The sequence below is a fragment of the Akebia trifoliata genome, chromosome 10 (genome assembly GCF_017979445.1).
Source record: "Akebia trifoliata isolate Shusen 1 chromosome 10, ASM1797944v1, whole genome shotgun sequence".
In the NCBI taxonomy this organism is placed as follows: Eukaryota; Viridiplantae; Streptophyta; class Magnoliopsida; order Ranunculales; family Lardizabalaceae; genus Akebia; species Akebia trifoliata.
In genome coordinates this window covers 24405777-24431135 of record NC_141384.1, presented here as the reverse complement: position 1 = coordinate 24431135, position 25359 = coordinate 24405777, and the positions used below count along the sequence as shown (strand labels likewise).

General features: G+C 36.0%; 1 protein-coding gene across 6 annotated transcripts; it reads right to left on the bottom strand.

The window, feature by feature from the left end:
* Positions 1–504: 504 nt before the first annotated feature.
* Positions 505–24118, bottom strand: LOC147393383 (lipid transporter). 6 transcript variants are annotated; one of them, XR_015181955.1, is made up of 16 exons: positions 23891–24118; positions 23692–23771; positions 21803–21897; positions 20523–20683; positions 19893–20044; positions 19136–19254; positions 15933–16100; positions 15717–15787; positions 14562–14633; positions 11062–11199; positions 9640–9795; positions 1616–1668; positions 1330–1508; positions 1138–1211; positions 940–1040; positions 505–759 (listed from the first exon to the last, which is right to left on the bottom strand). XR_015181955.1 is itself a non-coding variant. In XM_086455151.1 (15 exons), the coding sequence occupies exons 1-14, from the start codon at positions 23970–23972 to the stop codon at positions 1151–1153; spliced, it is 1587 nt and encodes a 528-aa protein (XP_086311277.1). In that variant the 5' UTR covers positions 23973–24118; the 3' UTR covers positions 505–1040; positions 1138–1150. The 6 variants fall into 6 exon arrangements, 4 of the variants coding, with proteins under 4 accessions (XP_086311277.1, XP_086311278.1, XP_086311280.1 ...); XR_015181956.1 differs by having other exon boundaries at positions 1144–1211; XM_086455151.1 differs by having other exon boundaries at positions 505–1040.
* Positions 24119–25359: the final 1241 nt, after the last annotated feature.

Sequence of the window (25359 nt, the reverse complement as noted above, 5' to 3'; positions counted from 1 at the left end):
TTGACAATAGAAATGGTGATCCAACTTAGGCTGAGAGAAACTAGGGAAAAGTTGACCAAATAAGATTTTCAAGGCCGAAGAGCATTAAATTGCTTAAACTCTAATATTATTTTTTACGTGCTTCGGCATTAATTTGTAGCAGTTCCTAGCATATTTATCTCCTTAGTTCCATACATTCCGTTGAAGGTTGGGGGGGGGGATTAAATTATAGGGTATTTTAGAAGCACCCCTTGTTAAATGGGTGATATCAGGTTTACCCCCTTGAAAAATGTAAGATTAGGTTTATCCCCCTTGACCGTAAGTCAACATTGCTTTTTATTCATGATTTAATAGTGATTTTTTTTTTTTTTTTCTTTTTTCCATAATTCAAAAAGGAAAATAAATGCAGGTCAAGAAGTTATTCGTGACGCTAATAGTTTACTTGAGTCATGACCTGCAAGTATTGGGCATCAATTTTTTTATATTTGTCGAGGAGTCCTGCACAAAACACTAAAGAAATCACAATTAACAGGCCAATTGTTTTAGGTATTAGGGGGCATAGAACTTCAACAATTCATTTTATATGTTCTTATTTTACAGTGTAACAGGTGGTATAAAACAAAAAAAAAGGCCGAATAGATGATGGGTTTTCCTAGATGTCAAACATAAATTACGGAAATTGAGAGGTCGCACATTCTTGAAAAGTATTTTACCTGATTCGACTGTAAATCAGTTTCGTCTGTTTTAAACAACCTTACTGTACAAATCAGAATCCTTAACCTGGAAAGTTGAGCAAAAAAGGCCGCCAATGAAAAATGCAGATCTCAGCCCTCTCTTTTACAACTAATTTATGCTAAGCCCAGTAATGATGGGTAAAGGTTGCCAAGTAACTCCCAACACTCTGAGAAATAGACAACCTTCAACTATAACCAATGCGTCTATGACAAAATCTGAACTTACCGAGCATGGGCACATCACCGATTGGATTTCAAGAGACGGATCAAAAGAATAAAACATCGCCCATAGTTTTCTGCATCTGACGGTCATCATCTTGTCCTCGACTACAATATAGAATATATGTTGAATTTAATCATTGAATTAGGAAACCAAAAATGTGGAAAATAAACTAGGAGTCAAGCACAAGTTCATAAAACCCACCTTTACCTTTTTCTCACTCGTTATGGTCACGGAAACGGATGATTTTATTAATGAAAGGCCTCTCGCGGCTATATCTATTCACATAGAATGCAACAAAGAGTCAATTTTCTGAGTCTATTAGATAGATGCCATAAGAATGATGTAAGATGATAAATACCAATGCAACTGAACACCGTAATATAAATTACTTACATCACAATTGAGGATATGCAGAAGCACGTAAAGCCAATGGAGAGGTGAATGAACAAGGTTGGCCAGAAATTTTCCCGATCAAAGAATATTCTCTCAGAAATGAGCGTGGCGATGCCTGAAAGAAACAGAACCATCCAACCCGAAGGCAAGCAACGGCGGAAAGCAAATGACGTAGAATCCTGTGTAGAGACGAGGAATCCAAATATGAAAAAGAATACAAGTTTGGATAAGATGAGCTTAGCTAGGATGTTATACGGTGGAGCAAATAGAACAAGTAATTGCATACCTGGAAATATCGCTTGATAAATACCACAGAGTAAATAATCCTCAACATCATATCTTTGGTACCAGTCAAGAAAAAATAGGTCAAAGCTTCAAATTTTCAATGAAGTACGGTACAGGGAATTTTTCAAGTAAGATAGAGATTATTCTGTACAATATAAGGAATTATAGCATAGAGAGAAACCCCTCCACCCAACAAACCTACAAATGGATGGCAATCCATAGTGCCCATGCTATAATTCCAAACATTGTTTGATCAACATTATTCTTTCTGTACTTATTAAGTTCTTTATTCTAGTTTTGTTGTTGTAATGCCGCTGCCACAATGAACTCCTCTCATTATTGTTGACATGTGACAGTGAGACTACATAGATATAGACATCTCTGGAAATTTGAGATGATAATCCCCTAATTCCCTCAAATTCAACTGTGAGATCACATAAATACATCTTTTGGATTCTTACCTTACATATCACAAGTTAATTGATTAAAAAACAACGATTCCTGGTATAAAGGTGCTTACAAGTAATAAAAAATTCCAAATGTTCTAGTTAAATAGAGGATACACCAACAATTTGGACACTTGAGTCCCACTTAGGTACACTATGGTAGGACCCATACTGCTTAAATAACCCATTTCTAGACTTTAAAAACAATACACTGCAATGATGGCAAAGCTTATTTGAGTTCTTGCTTTGATAAAAGAGAAATATGGCAGTTAAGACCTTCAGCAGCAAAAAATGATATGGCAAAATTAGAGAAAGGAAAAATGAGTATTTTGAAGGTGGTAGCATTGTTAGGAAATTTTTTTTTGATAATTCAAAGATTAATAGCATGGTCAAGGAGACCATGAAGCAAAGTACAAACAAGGAGAAAAAGAAAGCGAAACCGAGCACAAACTACATATCAATGCCACACCCCCAATCCCACTTGGCTATGATATCTTCAAAGAACACCCCCCCCCCCCCCCTACTGAAAAGATCTTACTCCACAAAAAGACACCCCAAGATAGAAAAAATAATGTTTTGAACTGAGGATTCCTTTCCTTCAAAGAACCTAAGGTTCCTTCCAAATTTCCTAGCAAATTGCGAAGGGAGTAATGCTCCAAAGTTTCCTCTTAAATGCCAAGAAGCCCAACCTTATGGCTAACCATTCATCCACTAGCATTGTAAATTGGAAAAGTCTGTCAGTGGTATTTCAACAGACCTGAGTTCAAACCTATTGGAAATAATTTAGTTAGTTGATATAGTTATTTTCCAGTCTTAATTACTTATTAGTGATAGTCTTTTATTTAATTCTTATTTATAAGGACTTTTCTATAATTTAACCTTTGTAATTAATATAAATACTGGCCAAGTTCTCACAAAGAGACTTGATACAATTATTCTCAAATTCTTCTTGGTATCAAAGCCAAGGAATTTTTCTCCGTCCTCTCTACCTTCTCTTTACCCTAACCTAGAGTAAATCTCATTCGATCTTTTCCCCCGAAGGGTCTTTCAATTTTTTTTCTCGTTTTATCACTTGCTGCAATAATGCGCAGTGTTTTTTTCCCTACGCTAGAATTTGTCTCTTCGTAACAAGGATTCAATAACGAAAAAAAAAAAAAACTAGAGCCTCTGAGTACCTCTACAGCAGAAGTTACTGTTTCCTTTTTTGGTCTTGCAAACGTACCTGGAGGCTCAGATTAACTCTGCGATAGCCCGAAGAACTTCGATTTTGGTCCTACAAGCTTTATTTTCGTCCTACGAACAAACCTAGAGCCTCTGAATAACTCTACAACAGCCTTAACAACTTAGTTTTGGTTCTGCGACGTTGTACCTTCTTCGTTTTGGTTATGCGACAGCAGTGGGTTCTTCGTTTTGGGTCTATGATAGGTCTGTGACCTTCGTTTTGGTTCTACGACAGCATTGGGTTCTTCGTTTTGGGTCTACGATAGGTCTATGACCTTCGTTTTGGTTCTACGACAGCAAGGGGTTCTTCGTTTTGGGTCTACAATAGATCTGTGACCTTCGTTTTGGTTCTGCGACAACAGTGGAAACTTCGTTTTGGTCTTACACTAGGTTTGTTGGACCCTATAGAGGAATACGACAACAGTTAGTCTCTCTGGGAGCCTTGCGAAAGCTTACAATCATCTGCATCAACAGGTGACAGCAGTGGGTGCTTTTTTTGGTCCTACGAAAGGTTTTTTGGATCTTGTAGAGAAGAACGATAGTAGTTAGCCTCTTATTTGAGTTTTACAATTACACAACAACTTGTCATAGAGCTCGACAGCAGGTTGGGACAGAGTTCAACAGTAGCTTGGACAGTGCCCTGCTAATTGGGTTGTTCCGATTTATTGTGTGGGTTACTGATAGTAGTAGAACTATTGTTTGTGCTTTGCGATTGCACCGAGGGTGCTAATTTCTTCTTCAGATCTCCCTTCAAACCAAAGTAATGACTTAGGAACATGGAATTACAACTTCCGCTACAGTTCTTGGGTCTAACTCCTCAGCTCAACGTATTACTACTGCTCTTCTCGATGGTCGAAACTTTCAGTCATGGTCCCGATCTGTGCGTCTCTTTTAGGGAGTAGAGGAAAATCTGGATGGCTCTTTGGAACTGCTACTAAACCACCTGTAACTGATCCTAAATTTGAATCATGGGAGATCGACAACTGCACTATCCTTGGGTGGCTGTTTAACTCCATGGAGCAGCGCATTTATACCATGTTCATGTAGCATGAGACAGTTTCATCTTTATGGTAAGCGCTTACTCGGACATACGCACATTCCAGGAATGACTCGAGAATTTATGAACTTTATCGAGACATTGCCCAGGCTACCCAAGGGACTCAGAGTGTAGCCGATTATTTTGGATACCTTCAGTCACGTTGGGAAGAACTTTCCCACTATGAGTCTATGGTTGAATTGTCTTCAGAGGTAGATGATTATGTTGTCAAGCGGATGGCTCGACATCAAACCTATCAGTTTCTTATGGGTCTACGTCCAGAATTTGAGGCACTCCGAACACCACTCCTTTACCTTCTTTATTTGAGATATTTGCGACCATCGATAGTGATGAGCATCGTCGTCGTATTCCTCCTCCTCAGACTCAGGTCCCGGGCATTCTTTCTGTTCCAACTACAGATCAGATGACCTTAGCTACCAACTCGAGTTTCTCCGACCTCCATACCACTGGATCAAGGAGTCGTGGTAAAGGGAGTGGCCTTACTTGCAATCATTGTCGGAAGACTAATCATGAGAAGGCTCGCTGCTTTCAGCTCTATCCTCATCTGATACCACGATCTTCTTCCACTTCATCTTTGGGACATTCTACTCATCGTGCTGCTAAAGTGGAGTCCTCATTTACTGATCCTCCTTCACTTGGCACGATTGACTTGCAACATCTACAGACTCAGATTGCCACTATTGTCCGAGATCAGATTCAAGCTTATACTAAAACTTCTTCGACTGCGGCCTCAGGTATTACACCTCCAGGTACATCCTCTGCATTCAATGTCACTCAGTCTAGCTCTACTCCTCTGACATGGGTTATTGATTCTGGTGCCTCTGATCACATGACCGGTGAGCCTAGCCATTTTACTTCTTTTTTTTCTTCCACCACTCACAGGGAGGTTCGCCTTACTAATAGATCTCTTACACCTGTCCATAGCAAGGATATCATCCCTTTATCCTCTGGGATTTCTCTAGATTTTGTACATCATGTCCTTCACCTATCTCTTAATCTTTGGTCTGTTAGTAGTATTACTAAATCTCATAATTGCTCAGTTACCTTTTTTTCCTACTCACTGCATTTTTCGGGACCTGACTTCGAAGAGGATTTTTGGCAAGGTGTATGAGAAGGGGTTATACGTGTTTGGATCTTAGCCTATTGCTGCTCCGGCTTCCGTGTTTCCATCATCTGGCAGTCACACTTTTACCTCACAGACTCTAGATTTATGGCATGCTCGCTTAGGACATGCCAATTTTCAACACTTGTGTTCTTTATTTCCTGTTTTAAAAACTGCTTGTAGTGGACATAAACTTCAATGCTCTGTGTGTGAACTTTCTAAACACACACGTACTTCTTATATTCCTCGTATGCATAGGTTTAATGCGAAATTTGATTTAGTCATCGCTATTATATTACATTTATAAATGACTACTCCCGTTGCACTTGGGTTTATTTGATGCGCTCGCATTCTGAAGTGCTTCCAATTTTTGTTAATTTTCTTAAAATGATTCAGACTCAATACAATATTACTATTAAATCCCTTAGGTCTGATAATGGGGGGGGGGGGGGAATATATATCTGATGGTATTCGCACCCATCTTCATGAGAAGGGTATGCTTCACCAATTGACTTGTCCTTATACTCCTAAACAGAACGGGGTGGCAGAACGTAAGAACTGTCACCTCATGAATATTGTGCATTGTCTTCTTCGCGGAATGCATGTTCCAAAGGTTTTTTTGGAATATGGTTGTCTTTACTGCAGCTTTTCTTCTTAATCGGGTTCCAAGTCGCACCCTAGAAGGGCAGGTGCCCCTTCATGTCCTTCAACCTGATAGCATTCTCTTCCCTATTACACCTCGTGTCTTTGGATGCACGTGTTTCGTTCAGGACAAGACTCCCAATCGTACGAAATTGGATGATAAAGCCATTCGCTGCATTTTTTGGGTACTCCTCTATGTCCAAGGGGTATCGGTGTTATGATCCAGTTTCTCACCGTGTCATCCACACTCTTGATGTTACCTTCTTTGAAAATGTTCCATACTATCATGCTACATCTACTTTGCAGGACTCGTCCCCTATAGTTCTACCTTCTCCAGTTTTTCCTCCGTCTCCGCCGCCGCTTCAGGTCTACACTCATCGTACTCACCCCTCTCCACCCTTACCAACCTCCTCATTGGATTCAGGTATACCCTCTTCTACCTCCACACATATACCCGTTCTTACTCCGTCTACTTCTGACTCTCACTTACCTATTGCTCTGCGCAAAGGTAAGCAGCGGTGTGTTACTGATCATCCTATTGCCCAGTTTGTTTCCTATCAAGGTCTTTCTTCCTCTTATCAGGCCTACCTTGCCGCAATTGATTCTATTCGGATTCCTCGGTCTGTCTCAGAGGCATTACAAGACCCTCAGTGGACAAAAGCTATGATTGCTGAAATGGATGCTTTGCAAACCAATCATACTTGGGAACTTGTTCTTCTTCCGTCTGGGGCGAGGACTGTTAGTTGTAAATGGGTCTTCACAGTGAAATATCTCGTAAATGGTACTGTTGATCGATATAAGGCACGACTAGTTGTTAAGGGGTTAACACTGACCCCAGGAAAAGATTTTGGTGCCACGTTCGCTCCTGTCGCCAAACTCTCCACTGTTCACCTTCTTATATCCCTAGCTGCGTGTAATTCCTAGCCACTTCACCAACTTGATGTGAAGAATGCTTTTCTGAATGGTGATTTGACTGAGGTTATTTATATGGACTTTTTTCTAGGGTTTCGTCTTCAGGGGGAGTATTCTGGGAAGGTATGTCGCCTTCTTAAGTCTTTGTATGGCCTGAAACAGTCTCCGCGAGCTTGGTTTCAACGTTTTTCTGAGGTTATTCTTTCTATGGAATTTTCTAGATTTCACTACGATCATACTTGCTTTGTTCGTCGAGGATTGGATGGTCGTTGCACAATTGTTTTGGTCTATGTGGATGATATCATTGTGACTGGAGATGATGCACAGTAGATTGATAAGGTTAAGATGCTATTAGGTCGTGTCTTTGAGGTTAAAGACTTAGGTCCACTCAAGTACTTCTTGGGGATAGAAGTGGCTCGCTCTAATCGTGGTATATCACTATTTCAGCGAAAATACACATTAAATCTTCTTCAGGACACTAGGATGTTTGGTTGTCGTCCTGCTTCCTCTCCTATGGATCAAAATCATCATCTTCAAGCTGATTCTGGTGATCTTTTATCAGAGACTTGCAGGACGTCTGATTTATCTTACTAACACTAAACCGGATTTGTTTTTCACGATCAGTGTGGTCAGCCAGTTCATGCATACTCCACGTACATCTCATCTTGATGCAGTGTATCGCATTCTTCGTTACTTGAAGTTACGTCCTGGACTTGGGCATTTCTACTCTTCCACTGCTCAGCCACATTTGTCTTGTTTTACAGATGCTGATTATGCTGGCTCTCTTACAGATAGAAGATCTACCTCTGATTTTTGTACCTTTCATGGTAATAATCTTATCTCGTGGAAAAGTAAGAAACAAAATGTGGTGTCTCGTTCTTCTGTTGAAGCTGAGTATCGTGTGATGGCCCTTGGTACATGTGAAATAATTTGGCTTCGGTCTTTGTTGACAGAGTTGGGCTTTCCTGTTTCTGGTTCTTCTACTCTACTTTGTGATAACAAGTCTGCTATTATACTTGCTTCTGACTCAGTTCTTCATGAAAGAACTAAACACATTGAGGTTTTCACTTTCTCAGGGAGAAAGTTAGATCTAGTGACCTTCAGACAGTCTTCGTCCCTTCTTCAAATCAACTTGCCGATATGCTTACGAAGTCTGTTGGTCCATCTATCACTAATTCTCACCTTGTCAAGCTGGGTTTAGTTGATATATTCTCCCCAGCTTGAGGGGGAGTATTAGAAATAATTTTGTTAGTTGATATAGTTGTTTTCCAGTCTTAATTACTTATTAGTGATAGTCTTTTATTTAATTATTATTTATAAGGATTTTTCTGTAATTTAACCTTTGTAATTAATATAAATACTGGCCAAGCTCTCACAAAGAGACTTGATACAATTATTCTCAAATTCTTCTAAACCCACTTTCATTACTTGTCTATGTAAAAAAAGGGGGGAGAGGGGAGGGGGGGGGGGGGTAAGGACAAAAGAGAAAACGCCGAAATGTTTTACACAATTCTAGCTTAGAACCTAGCCATGAAAAAGAAAATTTTCTCTACCATTTGGTAATAGTATGTAAGATTTATATAGAAGAAGATTGATCATGTAGATTGAAGTTTCTATACTATTTATTGGTAAAATGGACTTCATTTCGAAATAGAGAAGATGCATTTATAAGTGCAACTTTTTAGCCTACCTTTCAGTGTTGAAAATTATCAACAGACCTTGGTGTCTTTGGTTGACAATGTTAGCTTTGTTTCAAAGTTTGCATTTCAAAGCATGCTCGCACAGGTAAAAAAAAACATTTTGGTCCATAATCCCTTTTGCTATGTGCTAGAGAATTTGGCTGGAGCTTAATATTAAGGCGTTTGAAGGAAATGAGCATTTTCTTCAGCAGGTCCTCTTGCCAATGCCTGGACTTATATTTCATTGGTGCAAAATATCTAACGAATTTAGAGGAGTCTTCTTTGAGGACCCTTTTGTTTAAATGGGATCTAGTTTGTTCATCCTAAGTATGTTGTAGGCTTGTAGCTTTGATTCTGCTTTTCTTTCTTGTTGCTTGTTCTCGTTTGTAGATAGGCCTTCTTTTTATTTTATTACCAAAGCTTATACCTACCAAAAAATCAAATTTATGGGCATTTTTTTTGGGCTGTATGTCATAAATTTTCTAAGCAAAATATCTGATAATCTGCATGGTTAGGATCATTCGATCTGGTGAACTCTTGGACAAGGAGATTTCCTAGGACAAAACCACTAGTGTACTACACAGCTGGGAAGGATGGCTGCCACCCATCCTCAACTCCCTTGTCTAACTAATTCTTGACAAAATGAAGGGAAAAAATAAATTTTGCAATGATATTGTTAGTGGAATTCCAGCTGTTTTTTTTTTTTTTTTTGTGGGGCTCGAACCATAGAAAAATGAACAATTAACACCAAGTAAACAAAATAATCAGAGAATGACTAGAACCTCTTGTGATAAATTTAAAGATAATAACACAAGTGAAAACTACTAGATGAATAGAATCTATACAAATTCTCTCTTTTTTTAAAAACTAAATTGTGTAGGCTGAATCATTAAAAAATCCATTTTTTGACTCAACACTCACTCAAATTGAACCAAGAAATAAATTTCCATACGTTAAAAAGGATACTTAATGAATTAGCAGCAATTAGCCCAACTGCACCGGCTGATCGAATCAGCAGGACATTCAATACAACGTAAATCCCAGAGAATATGAGCAAGGAATCATTTGAGTGCTTGAGTTGGTTCTCATTTGCCACTGCATGTAGAAACGCCTCAGATGTTCCTGAAGCATAATCAAGGAATTAAAAGCTTACAACTTTCTTTAAAGCTATAACATTAAAAAAATACTGATAGGACATCAACAAATTGACATAAGCTTCCAAGCATCCTTGTTTTCCAGTGTTGGGACTTTACAAGTTGTCTATGGGCTAAGCATCCTTGAAGATGCCAACTTGATGAGTTAGTAAAGTATGCGAGTGATAATATAATAGACCAGGGATCAAACCCACACCTTCACCCTCTTATGTCTAAATAAAAACCTAAGGAACAAATTACGATTGCACTAATGTGCATGTGGTAAATGACATGATCATGGTTCCAAGTTTTGTTCCGGATTTTTTACATACTGGAACAAAACATTCAAAGCTTCGAAATGTTTCGTGAAATATTTCAGTACACTAATGTGCATGTGGTAAATGACATGATCATGGGTCCAAGTTTGGTTCCGGATTTTTGACATTCTGGAACGAAACATTGCAAAGCTTCGAAATGTTTTGTGAAATATTTCAGTACACAGGACAAATCTTCTACTAAACTCAGGATATTTCAAAATGTTTTGCAAAGCATATTGAAAACACATCAAATGCAATGTTTCAATATTAAATTAAGCATTAAACAAATTTTGTACCTTATAAGATTCATTTAATTTAATCAAATAAAAAGGACTTTTTCTATTTTAGTAAAAATGACTTTTCAAACAACGTATATGAATCGAATGTGATGTTTCAAGGAACCTATATTTAAGTTGGCAGGTTTCGAATTTCTGTTGTGTATTGATTTGAAAGTGTAATTATTAATTATAACTTCCAATTTAAACACTAAAATACAGTTTTGAATATTTATTTTGAAGAAAAACTATTTTTTTAATAAATTTAGAGACAATATTTCAGAATGTTTTGGTTCCGTTTCAGATTTTGATAAATCTAAACTGAACAGGATTTTAAACCTTCATTGAATTACGTTACATTGGCATCATGTTCATGCAGCTACATTATTCCTTAGGACTCTGGATGCATCACAAATTTACATATATAAGTATAATGTGTGAAGAATTCTACGCATGCTTACACACATAAATACAAACTAAATATTTGAGTGAAAAATGGAAAACAGAAACCAAAGAAAAAGCATAGGAATGTACAAATTAACAAAGTAACTTGTAGCACAAAAAACATGGAGACTAGAAAGGATAGCCAAGTCCAATGCACAACTAGTCGTGTTCAAAATCTTTAGGCAGCACAATAAAACGAAAGGAGAAAGGCTTACTAACCATTCATAGCCAAAACAATGACATAAAAGCAAAAATAACGGAGGGCAGTGGGGGCTTCTCCATCACTCCATTTCCTGCCATACAACACTCTAATGAGAGCATAAGAGTAGCTGGGACCAAATGACATAACCACGAGACCTACATAAAATATAGTTCGAATTAAAAACCAAAAGAAAAAATAAAAATAATGCAGGCAGCTGGAAGAATGGAAGGCAAAGAGAAGAAACTAGTCACTGTCAAAGCCAACCTTTCTTAGGGGGAAATCTAGGAAAACCTCCTGCAAGTGCTGATCCAAGCAATCCCAAAAGTTCACAAAGGAACTAAAAACCCTAAAGGTAACTTCCATTCAGTAATCAAAAAGCACCCTTAAAAATATTCTCATAATATCTATTGTAGGGAAAAAAAAACCTAAAATGTAACTTAAAGCCCTTAGTAACAAATCCCACCCATCAATCTAAAGTAACATAAAAATTATTCCTTGTAATGACAAAATATCCCTCAATTTTGTAACTTCCATTATCCCAAAACATGCAACACAATTTTGACGCCCAAAACATTAGAATCTCCATGTAACTCGTGCAACAGCTATCCTAGATCTAGAACGGGAATTCAAATGCATCTAATGGCATCCCAATCAGATCTTTGAGTTAAATAGTATGTCTTATTAAGAGTTAATTAACTAGACCCGACGGCATTTGAGACCATGGATTCATTTCTCGACATCTATTGTTGTGGCTTCAGATGACTATTAATTTTGACCTTTGGTCGTATGATTTAGAAGGCTTATTGTTTTGGTCCATATCAAAAAACGTATAGGGCTGCTACAGATGGTAAAAGATTGTCTCAGCATCAGGTATTCAAAGAAATTATGCCCCAAGTACACTATCAATTTGCATCCTTGGTAATATGTATGTGGGGGTGTATACATGCATAATATATATATATGTGGGGGTGTATACATATATATATATATATATATAAGTGGTAAAGGCTTGAAGAGAGTTGATCCCATGACCTAGGTTCAAATCCCGTTGAACCATCTACACCCCATTAACCACTAATCTCTTGCTTGCTTAGCGGGAAAAAAAAATATATATATATATATATATATATATATATATATATATATATATATATATATATATATATATATATATATATATATATATCCAATGTGTTTTGTAAACTGCCGTTAGAAGTTTCGGGATGGGCTGCTTTTTGGTGAGGATGATCTCTATGGTGAGGAGATTATCCTCACCAAAAATCAGCCCATTCTGAAACGTCTAACCCCAGTTTACAAAATACGTTGGTTAAATGGACACACAGGTCTTGCACTTCATGCAATACCATTTTTGTATGAATCAGTCTCAAATGTTCAAAAGATGGGGCCAACTCTTGAATGAACAATGGACAAGAGGGAAAACAAACCAGACAATCTAAAATACCCCAGCTGCTGAAAGTATTTGCCTTTTTTTTTTTCTCCCGAGTGCTAAACCAAGTTTTTTGTTTATTTTGGTCTCACAAATTTTAATTCAAATGTGGCTGATGGACTAAATAGTCAAGCCTAATACATCTGTAGAACAAATGTTTAATTATCAGAACATTGTATTATAACAGGTGATTCTTAACCCAATAGAATATAGAAAACTTGTGCATGCAGAATTCAGTCAAATCATATATAGGTGGCAATAAGAAATCTTGAAGTTGGAATACAACTTCCAACCTTGGCTAATAGATCGAAACAGAGTATTCAATAAGCAATCGCCATGCCAGGTGAACCTTGGGGAACAACTCAATGTTACTTCCCGAGGAGAGCCCAAATGAAACTAAGCTAATGAAACGATGTCATACCAAGCATACCACAAACCCAACTTCTAATTGAGTTTCGCAAACCTTCACAACCAGATCCCAAAGAGAGTCTAAACTAGCGGATTATCCTACACTACAACTAACTTGATGGCAGCAGATTTTTGAAAAGGAAAATAAAAAGAATTGAGAGAAAAGGGAGGAATAAGGGAGGAGGATATGATTTTTTTTAAAAAGGGATGAGGGGACCACCCAAATACAAAGCAAATGGCTACAAAAAAAGAAAAACATCAATGCACGTTAAGAAACCTGAACTTCAACTAGGGATCGCTGATGTTAAAAATGCTATCCCATCAAAAAGGAAAATCTTCAAAGAAAATTCCTCTCAAATCTTGCACCAAAAATGAAGAAGGCCCATAATAGAGATGATAATTTCTTGGAGAGTGTCTCATGCCCCTCAAAAACCTAAGTATTACGCTCCTAGCAAATGCCCAAACACACACCAAATTTATTGCTAGGGAAATAAAGTTACGGATTGGGACATGGATGTTTTATTTAAGTTATTTTAAGTCATTGGATCTCCTTATTTTAGTTGGATGTTTGAGATTAGATTTAGGGTTTAGAGAACATTATAAATACTTGTTTTTTGCTGTAATTTTCTTCAATGATAAATAAAATTGAGATTGAAGCTTTGATATTCTCATTAACGGTGTGGTGTGAGTCCATTTTGGAGTGAGTCCAAAGTAACATTTATTTCCTCTATCGATTTCTCAATCAAGGTGGGTATTTATTTTATTTCTTAACATCTTCTTTCTCACTTTCTCTACTTCTTTCTCACTTTCTCTATTAAATTTCCATTTTTAACCTTTAAAACATCCATAAACCCTACCCAATCCACTCTATAAACCAAAACCCCATCGACATCCTCTTCTCCGTTGAAACCTAACCCTAATACCCATAAAAACCAACCCTTCCTTTCTCGAACCACATCATTCCTTACCACCCAAAACCCTAATCACCTTCCATTTTTTTTAGCCTATAATTTCTCCAAATGTTGTTAACTTGCTGCTCCCATAAATCAACACCACTAGTTGGCTATTTTTACACTAAAATTGAGCCTACAAATATGTTTTGAACATCTAACTGAAACCCTAGGCTAGAGGAAGACTTGTCTTTCATTGGAACTTATTGTTAGTACTTGAACAGCTATTATTGTAGGATTGTGAGAACCTTAGGACTATTTTGATTATCGCTTGGATTCTCTTGCATATCCATGAATGTATGAGCCAATGATTTATATTTGCATTGCTTGTGTTAATTCAGTCTGATCTTAGATTTATCATCCTAGAGAAGCATTCACGGTTCTGCATAAAAATGTTTAATTGGCATTGAATATCTTCCTACTTTACAAATGTGTTATCCAATCATGAAACTATAAATCGGTATCATAAAATGCAACCTGGGGCATCAAAGTTATTCAAGCAAATGTCCACTTTAGATTTCTTCCTCTTTTAAAATTCCTAGAAATGCAAGTTATCAAATTTCATAGAATCATATGTTTATACAGATAAAGGAATCTTTGTAGCAGCATAATGACAACTCTACATTATGAAGTGGGGAAAGAAAGAAACGTGACATAATTGAAAACAAATAAATAAATCAATAAAATAATAAACTAAGTGAAAAAGTCGTACCAATTAAAAGAACAAGCTTTAGAGCTTCTGTAAGGGAACTTCCTAACTTCATGTTTTTATGAGGGTATTGTCCTGCCAAAGAAAGACAGATCAGGTATTAACTCCCTAAACAGAATCGATCTTCCATGATATACAAGTCACTACATGCATAAGTGGCACATTTATGTTTGATGACATGAAGCAAAGAATAAGCCTCGAACTTAAAACTGTGGAAGCAGATAACAATGAGAATATATCTTTAGAAACCAATTCGAAGAGAAGGTTTGGGATGGAATAATATATATATCAATAAAGGGTCACAATGTGATTAACTGGACTCAATAACCCCCAAAGAAACAAAAGAACAGTCAATCAATAATTTTGACAAACCATAGGTACCTGAAGTAATTATACTTAATTCTTAGTAAGAAAAAAAAGATAGCTTCTAAGTTCTAAAAGCATACTGAGTAAGTATATTAACAAGAAGCAAGACTCATTTTTTCCTATCATAACTTGTTACCTGTGATATTGATCAAGAAAGATGAAAAGTGAGAAGATCAGAGAAAGAGAGAAAGCATAGTGACATAGTCAGGGTTCAGGAAAAATTCAGTAAGAGAAAGCTTAAAAAAAAGTTGGCAAAAGTCAATAAAGTTGGGAAAACATTGGATAAATATAAATATAAATATTTTTTTTAAATATAAAAATATGTATTTCATATATTAAATAATAAAAAGATCTTTTTTTCTAGGATAAGTATAATAAAAAGATTTTTTGAAGAAAAAATATATGTGATTAAATCGCGATTTTTTCAACAACAAAAAAAAAATTGCAAATTTTGTCACTATGGAGAAGAGGAGTGGGATGACATAAAACTACTTATAAAGTCTAGATTTTGCTACTAATGTAAGAGAAAATAAAAGTTCAGAAAGCTAGGTAAATCCCTCATCTCATTGTAGCATAAAACCACTTTAAATGTCTAGTTCCTACAACTAATATGGAAGAAAATAAAGGTAAAGACAGACCACTAGCTCTTCCCTTTGGTAACATAAAAGCCCCAACAAAGTCCATTTTTTGCAATTATTAACGACACAATACATAAAGAAAGTGCAGAAAATAAGGCAGATCTCTTGTATTAAAGAACCAAACAAGAAAAACTAGAAGAGGGAAGAAGTAAACCTGATGCAAACCTTGCAAAGGTTGCATAGGAACTTTCTTCAAAAGGAAGAAACACCAATCTCACAACTAAACTACCTGAAATGCAATTGAAGATTCATTTAAGCATTATCCAAATATAAAAACTAAGAAATACTAGATGACGATCAATAGGATTCATTCAAATTAATCAAGCAGAATTGTACCAGAAATTTATAACGCAGAATTTTGGACAGATACTTGCCTAATTTGTCTACAAGTCCATATACAGCTTGGTTATAGGGTGTATCCAACCAAACAAGAATCATTTTTTCTCCTTCTTGAAGTACCAACTTTCGGAAGGATTGGCGGGTGAACAACATACACATATGTGAGAGATGCCTATCATAATCCATCACATTCTTCATTCTACAACCAAAAAAAAAATGTCAGTTAATGATACATCACCGATGACAAAAGTCAAATAAAAACACAAGAATTTTTGGCAAATTAGGATGATCTATGACTTGGGGAAGCGAAGTATGTATGCAAAATTACACTGAGTTTTATTCTCCACATCTGAAACTTTCAAAACATTTGTAAATCACTCAAGAAAAATTCTATCCCCAATTTCAACATTTGCTTTCTCTTAGGAGTTTGTTGGGTGAAAAACAATCACATGATTAACGTTAAGGGCTTTCAAATCAAATTTTATAGGTTGAAAGCAAAGTCAATTGCTTCTCAGGTTATGTATTCTAATGGAGTGCTTGTGTTGAATGAATGCATTGATTCTAAGGAAAATCAAGAACTTTGGTAAAAGTATGTAAGATTGGTATAGAAGAAGACTACGATCACATGGATTGAAGTTTCTAGAGTATTTACTTAGTAGAATAAACTTCATTTCAAAATAGAGAAGATGGTTTTAAGAGTGCAACTTTTCAGCCTCCCTTTCAGTGTTGCTAAAAGGTTTGCTAGCAGGAAAAAATAGCAAACAAAGCCGGGAGGTCAAGCTGACCTACACCAAAAGAAAAAAAAAAAAAAGAAGCAAAAGGAAAAAAGAACCCTAAACACCAAGCTACGCCTCTAACAAATTACAAACAAACTCCCAACAAACTAAAAAGCCCTCGAAGAACACTACTTAAAGATCTTGCACCAAAAGAACAAAAGCCCAAGGATCGATATACATAACTATTGAGAAGACTGCTCATTTCCTTCGAAGATTCTAGCATTTCTTTCCTTCCAAACACCCCATGTAATCACGAATGGAGTTAGGCTCCAAATCAACCTTTTAGAATTTCTAGGGGTTTGGGAATGAAGGATCCCTTATCACTGGTTTGTCCATAATGGTGGTGGAAGCTTTTAGGAGGAAGAATTTAGAAGCTATAGTGTTCCTTGTCACCCAATTTCTTGTACACTCTATATATTATGCCTCTTCAATGGAAGAAGCCAACCATGAGTTGTTCTAGCCATTACTTATGAAAGAGTGTGGCTTCAAGGTCAATCTGACCTAGAAGCTACTGCATGATAATTAAGTACATAATCACATTACTTCCAACCCGACATGCTACGATGGTAGTAAGTACATCACAGTTAATTATCATTTTCATCAAGAAGGTGACACCCGATGCAAGTTTATTAAGGATGCATAGAGTTGTCGCTTTTCTTATATTATGTGGTGAGGGCTTATATTATGGGGGACAATTTCCCTTTGACGTACGCTGAGGTATTAGGAAAGAACAAAAAAGAATGGTTTTCAAAGAAAACTATGTCTTCATTGGAGATGCACCACATCAAATATGATGATTTTAGATGTAATTGGAATTCTCTTAGTTTGGGAGGCTTAGCTGGTCCAAATCCATTGGCTCGTCCAATTTTCTCATTGTAGTTCCTCTCTACATGGGATGGCTTTCTTTCTTATTTTATAATTTCAGTTGACCCCAGTTAAATATATTGACATAATTACAGGCATGCACAAAAAAGTCATAGCCAGTGTAAGAACAAATGGTGAAAAGATGAATGACTTCCCAGTTATAATTGGTTTACATCAAGGGTAGACTTTGAGTTCTTACACATTTACTATAGTTATAAATGAAACAACAACTCATATTCAAGAGTAGGTTCCTAGATGTATATTATTTCCAAATGACATACTGTTAGGTAATGCGACTAGAAAAAGTGTCAACACAAACTAAACTATGGAGAGCTAATTGAAGTCCAAGGGCTTTGGAATAAGTTGAACCAACCAAGGCATGTAGGATGCAACTTCAGTAACAACACCCATAGAATGAAATGGTCAAGAAATACCAAGAAGCAATATTTTTTGTTTAACTTGACTTTATTATCTATAAGGATGAGAGATTTAGGAGGACGTTGTCCATAGAATCAGATCTAGATGGTTAAGAAGATGGCAGTAACCATGGTTATGCTTCATGAAGCTAAATGTTGGGCAATCAATAAACATGTACACGATTAAACGTAACAGAAATAAGGCTGTCGAGATGGATGACTGGAAAAACTAAGTGAGATTAAAATTAAAAATGAACGTACTCAAGGACTTATAATGATATAAGAGTAGCCCTAACATGTGATATATACTAAGGGAAAGTCATTTGAGAAGTCAGGTGCTTTGGTTGTAGCAAAGGCCGATTACAGCCCCGATTACAAGGAGTGTACAAGTTGAAGGTTCTAAAAAAAGCAAGTAGAAGAGTACAAAGAACATGGATAAAAGTAGTGAGAGCAGATATGAACACACATGAATTGACAAAAGACATGACTTTAGACATAATTGAATGAAGGAATTTGATTCTTCGGTCGACCCCAAATTTTTGGATGAGGTCATGATGATGATGACATTGCAACATTCAATCAGAATTCACTCTTCTTTGATAGATTGGCCAAAATGAACAGTGATTTTGCAAAACACATGCAAAATGAAATTGTAAGTGATATCTAGTGTTGTTGCTTTGGAAGTGGACACATTTTGGGAAATGATGGAAATATAAAATGATGCTCCAAACATTGGCATTTGATCCTTGACCTATGACTCTAACAAGGGTCTACCAAATCAATAGGCGGAAATATAGAATGATGCTCCCAACATTGGTTCATTCATTTGAACCTTGACCTATGAGTCTAACAAGGGTCTACCAAATCAATAGGCTTACCACATGATTGACTAAATTTCCATTGAACATGAAATGAAGTTTTTTCTGACTATTTACTCAGAGGCAGTGTTGTCTCTAGAAGGAAAACAAGATGAATGATAAAGAATATGCTCAAGTTCTTCATAAACAATGCAACACCTATTGAATATTGAATCTCCTTTTCTGATAAATTGTAGCTTTGAATTTATATATACATACATACATATATTTACATATAACCTAATACTGCTTTTCTCGTATTAAGTTAAATCAATTTTAATTATTAAAAGTCAAAGATACAATAATGGTACGACAATTCACCTGAAAGGGAAAAGGTCAGAACTTCTAACTATTCGAAAGAGAAGAAAATATCCCCAATATCCTAAGAACAGGCAAGCTCCATAAGCAGTCTGTGATAATGCAAATACAGTTTCTCTTTCCTGCCATAATTAGTGATCAGCAGCTATATGTAATACAAGGTCATATAACTATCAAAATGTAGCATAATAAGAAGTTTCACTAAGTCAACATAAAATAGAGATAAGGATGTAGCGACAAGCACCACACAAATATTATGAAATCATAACTGAAGTTAGAGACTAGAGTTTAGGATACAAAAAATACAGGGCAAGAAACTTGAGAGTAATGGACAGAGACCTATTCGGTTTCAGTACAGAAGAAAGTCAACCATTAATATCCATCAAACATGTCCCAAAATCAGAAGAAGCCTATGTAACAAGACACATTACTTTTGGAATTTTTTCCATGTCCGACATGTATTGACATCCAGAAACACACCAAACGTACTCACCCTATCGTTTTCTATTTAAAAAATGACTTTTAAAAGAGGCTTGGTCTAAGAATGTTTCGGTTGAGACTGTCGAGGTTCTATCCTGACTGTAAATTGTACCAAATAAGATTCTAAACCTTGCCAATGAACAGTATCCAACAAGAAACCAAGCAGATTGTAAAAGAGTTGTAGGGATTACAAGCTTCAATCTTAGTTTCTCAATGAAGATATGAATCCATGATATTGTGATATAAATAGATTGACAAACAAGCATATCTGAGCTTTTACCATATTTATTTGCTTGACAATGAGAATGTAGGTTGTTGTGCAACGTAAAAGTGTCGCCGCAGTTTCAACCATCAATCTCAATTTAAGAAGAAGCAAATTTTGAGAAAGAATATATAACGGTTCTGCCAATAGCTCCAATATACATGCAAATCCTGCCATATAAAAATCACTTATTTTAATAACCAAAATTCAGAGGATTATTTAGAAACAAAATCAAATTGGTACAAAAACAAATAAGACTGAAAGACTGCAAAAGTTTGGTCTTCTACTGATGATTCAAGAAGGTGAATCCACTTGTATTGAGTTTAGAGCTGCATTGTTTGTACCAAAATCGGATCAGGAACGGTTACCTCAACATGGAAAAGGAGGCGTAAAATTTTTCCCAAATCGTTGAACGGTGCTTGCAGACACCAATTTTTTTAGCAAAAATCAACCTTATACCCAAAATTATAAGTAGATCTACAAACATTTGACTTCCTTGTAGGGCGCTCTTGAGGCTCGAATGTTATCATTATTTGTTAATTAAAAAACAGTATCAAATAATCACAGTGAAAAGGGAGGTGAAACAACAAATACTCAAAACAAGTAACTAAAAAATTTGAAAACTTGGAAGTGGAAACAATGGAATACCATGAATCAAGATAGCTTGTGCGTATGGATCAGAAATGCTTAGCTTTTGCCACCAAAAGATGAATAAACATGCTGCAAAAGTAATAACTACTCCAATCGGAAAAGTCATCCAGGCTACTTTCACTAGTTTCGCAGCATTTTCTTCTGCTGAAGCACCATCACTGCACAAGACATATCTTACAAATGATATAAATATATCAAATTAACTTGAATCGGAAGATCAAAACGATCCTCGTTGTGGCATTCTTTTGTGCGGTCATGGAAATATTGGAATTGAAGCAAAATGAAAAGCCTTGTTTATCAAATAATATGTGATAAGGTTGATTTTTTAACCTTACAAACTCCAAAGTGAGGAGCCGTCAAACGGTGGTTCATAAGCAATGCCTGTGGCCCACATGTTTTAATTTCTAACTCATTGGATGCATAATTCCTGAAGACACTTGAACTACAGAACTACCAAAGATCCAAATGCAAGCAAAGAACACATGGCCAGACCTTCACTTTCTTCTAAATAATTGTGAAACAGATATAAACTATTTGAAAAATAATACTTAACTATATCTATCAAAACAATAATCATACTTAATTAGTATAAACCAAATCAACACCCCCCCCCGGCACGCACAGTTAAAGGCATCCACATGGAAACCCGGACGGTACACCACCAAGCTGGTTCTGGAGAAGTCTTCTGCACCATGAATTGTTTAATAGTGCTCACATTTGTTGAACACGCATAGCTTCTACAGCCAAGGTGGTAGAAAGTTCGAAGTAAATGCACAACATAATAGACTAAAAATTCACACTTCCTTTTCCAAAAGGGACATGAACCAATAAAACATTATGAACATACCAGATCAATAAGACGTGAGGGGTTCCCACCTTTGAGGTTGGATTCTATCTTTGGTGAATTGCATGATATCTACAAAGGTCAGGTTAGTCCAGTTATCCGAAACCCTAGAGGAACTTGTTAGCTGGCTAATGTTTTTTGCTTATTTGAGTTTTTCGATTGGTGGTTCCTTCTATACAGGCCCATTTTATTCTATTAGTTATAATTTATTTACTTTGCATTTGGTTTATTAAAAGAACAATTTTACTTCTAACTTTGTTTTGAACAAAAACAAAGCAAATGAACCACTACAAAGCAATGGATCAACAACCGACAATATGCACATTTCAACCAAATGGTTGAGAACTGCCAAGAAAACAAAAAAAGAATAAATGGCACAATGGAAGAAATCAAGTAACATTTAATTTTCCTAACACAAGCAAGAAGGAATCACCATCTGATGTCTGCCCGCAAGCATGCTCGTCGAAATCCTTCCCGACTGAGAAACAAGATACATGTGACCAAAAGATGAAATTGCACGGCATAAAGCTGCATGAAAGAGAGAAAATAGAGTGTAAGATCCCATATGAAAATGGGACCAAGAAAAACAACATAACTAACAGTTTTCAAATTATAAGAACAAAATTAGGAAGAAACCAAAAGAAATACATAATGAAAAAAGTCATTGATAAATAGGGAATCCCAAAACATAGTAAGATAACCTCCAACACAATTTACCAATACTTTTTGTCTTCATGTTGCACTTAAAGAAACCTTAAATGAGGCACTCGTGTAGGAGTGTAACCCAGACAAGGAGAAATTATCTGACCTTCTAATCCTATATATTCTAGTTAACAAGCTAATATGGTGGCACTTGTTTCAAACTTTCAATCATTTGGGGTGGGTTTTGGTCCTTCTCTATGGGACATTAAGGAGAATAGCTAAGCATCATGTATGAGAGTGTAACCCTAATCTAGGCCACTCCAAACCAAGGTTAAATTCTCCTACCAAGGCAATAAAATATTAGGACAAAAAATGAGACGGTCTCGACTGAAATATTCCAAATTTCCAATACAATCTAAACATCCCCAAAATATTCAATGTTTCAGGTCAATGTTTTGTTCTAGTCTAGGCCAAAACTAGAATGTCCCATGGAAACATTTTGAAATGGAACAAAACTTTGAACTGTGCTCCTAGCAGATATAACTCTTTTTTATTCCTTTATTTCACATGAAACGGTTGATCAATAAATTTATTCAACATCTTAAAAGTGTTTTACAAGCATTTGTCTTGACAAGTTCATTTTCTTGAAAAATTCACATGCATTTCATTTCGGTAAGAACATGACAATTTCATTTACAATTCATCTGTTACATTTTTTTAGATATTATAATTGGTATGGCACATCATTTTTAACAACTCAATTTCCGTCATTGTACGCTTGTCCGCTGAAAAAAAAACTGCTCAATCCAACAGTGTTTGATTCGCAATGATTCCAGCTCTACTTGAGACTTGGGGTTCAGGAGAAACTTTAATGATTGGGAGCTAACAGAGGTGAAATCTTTCCTTTATCTCTTGCATTAGTTTCTTCTCGACGAAAGTGAACAAGACAAGTGGGAATTGATGAAGGCTAAAGACTTGAGATTCTTTGTCAGTTTTTTCCATAAGTGGCTCAACCCTTATGCAAATCAATCCTTTCTAGGGTCCATTATTTGGTCCAATTCAGTTCCTTCTAAAATCTCCTTCTTTGTTTAGTTGGCTTCCCTTGGGAAGAATCTTATGATGGACAATTTGATTGCTCGGGGTCGGATCACACCCAATGTTTGTCCCCTCTGCTTGAAGGATGGGGAGTATGTCGACCATATTTTAATTCATTGCCCCTTTTCTCATAATATTTGGTTAATTTTCCTTGGTCTTTTTGTATTCATTGGATCTTTCCTCGTAAGTTCTCCTCGTTGCTTGAAAGGTGGGCCAGTAATGCTTTCTCTTCCAAAGAGAGACTTCTTTGGGCTATGCTTCCCTCGGCTATTGCTTAAGGGGTGTGGACCGAAAGAAATAACAGCGTGTTCAACAATAAGATGAGAAGCTCTCATGGTAGCTTTGTGGAGATCTTGGGCCTGATGTATCTTTAGTCGAAACAGAATATAGAGTTCACGGGGACTACTTTTAATGACTTTGTTTTTAGATGGAACTCTTTATGTAACCATTAATGCTTTTGTTTTCCTTTCTTTTGTTGTTTTTATAGAGGCTCCCTCGGCCTCCTTGTACTTTGTTTTCCCTCTTTTCATCAATGTATCATAATTATCAAAAAAAATAACTGATACAGCAATAATAATCCATTACCGCGTAGTCTTTTTCGGTGAGGTGTCTCACTATCCACGAATTGAAGATAAAAGGAATTCCCCTCGACAAGAACTGGGTAGCTGATCTTCACCCAAAAAAATAAATAAATATATATATCAAACATCAAATACATGTTAGTTTATAAAATTGAAAACGAATTATGGAAGAAGAGAAGAGTTGTGATTAATGGAAAACTAACCCATGAGATACTTGAAAGTGCGAGAGAAATTATTAACGTCTCCATCTCCGGTAGCTTGAAATCGAATGGATTCCTTAGACATCTCAAATCCTAATGTTCTAATTGCAGGGGGGAAGTAGAGAGGAAAAGAGATCAACTCGTCAAATCACTTCGTTCTTGGATGCATCCTAGCGAGATGATCCCTGGATTCTTGCTGACCATCATCGTCCAGTTTTAAAAGCAGGAACAATTATGGTTTTTAAACTCGGTTTCCCGTCTCGTTCAACCTCGATACCTAGTTAACTCGGACGAAACGTCTTGTTTCGTTTCGAGTTGTCTCGTTTCATCATTGAGACAATGGTTTTTAATCAATTAAAAATTCAGAAATAATTCTTATTAAAATATGAAGTCAAAAAAACATAAAATTAAAAAAAAAAAAAAAAAAATTCATAATATACCTGTCAAAATAAATAAATTAAATATTTATATTGTTATGTATGTTTCATCTTCTTCATCCGATTTTGTCTTGAATTGGATGAAGAAGATGAAATTTTCTCCTAAAACCTTACTTTTTTTTGTTCAATTGATTGAAAAGATGAAGAAAGAATGATTTAAGTGAAATAATATAGGGTTAAGAATGTTTAACTCATTTGACTCAGACGAGATTTTAAAAATCTCATTCGATACATATCATTTGTCTCGCGATTTTTTCATTATTGTTAGGTATCATTTGTCTCGGATAAGATTTTGCAAAATCTCATCCTAGACGTCTCGCTTATCTCACGATACATGGACGTCTCAAATAGGTTTGTGAGTTGGTTTCGTCCGATCCCGATACCGAATTAACTCGGGCAATATGTCTCGGTCTCGGACAAGTTTTTTATTTCAGGATTTCGTCACACCAAACACAAATACTTGGTTGAATCATCTGAGATTGGGTAACAATTATTTATTAACACTAGTTTTTGTTAAGAGAATCCCAATTCAAATGAAATCACTTAAGATTTAACACACATCTACATCTCGAGGTGCTCGCAGTAAAAGTTGGTGTGGCGATAGAAGCTCTCTATTTTAAAGAATTTTCCCTGAAACGTGCACAACTTTTGATGAAATTCCAATTCCAATACACTCTTCGTATTAATTATGAAAACATGCATGAATCATTTTTAGGGAGTTCGCTTGTAGGTATTTTTAATTTAAAACGACAAACTCGCAAGTAATAAAGTGACGAAGAATTCATTCATGAATTTAAAGTCAAAATATCCTTGATTTTGAAGTGACTGGTATTAAATGACGAATACACTGAAATTAAAGTGGCAAATTCTTAAGTGAATTTAAAGAAAAAAATATCCTTATTTTTTAATGGCGAATTCATTGGTAATTTATGAGTGCGAGTTCGTCACTTTAAATTAAAAATAACTACCAACGAATCTACTGATAAATGATTCATCATATTTTCGGAATTAATATGAATAGTGTATCGGACTCGA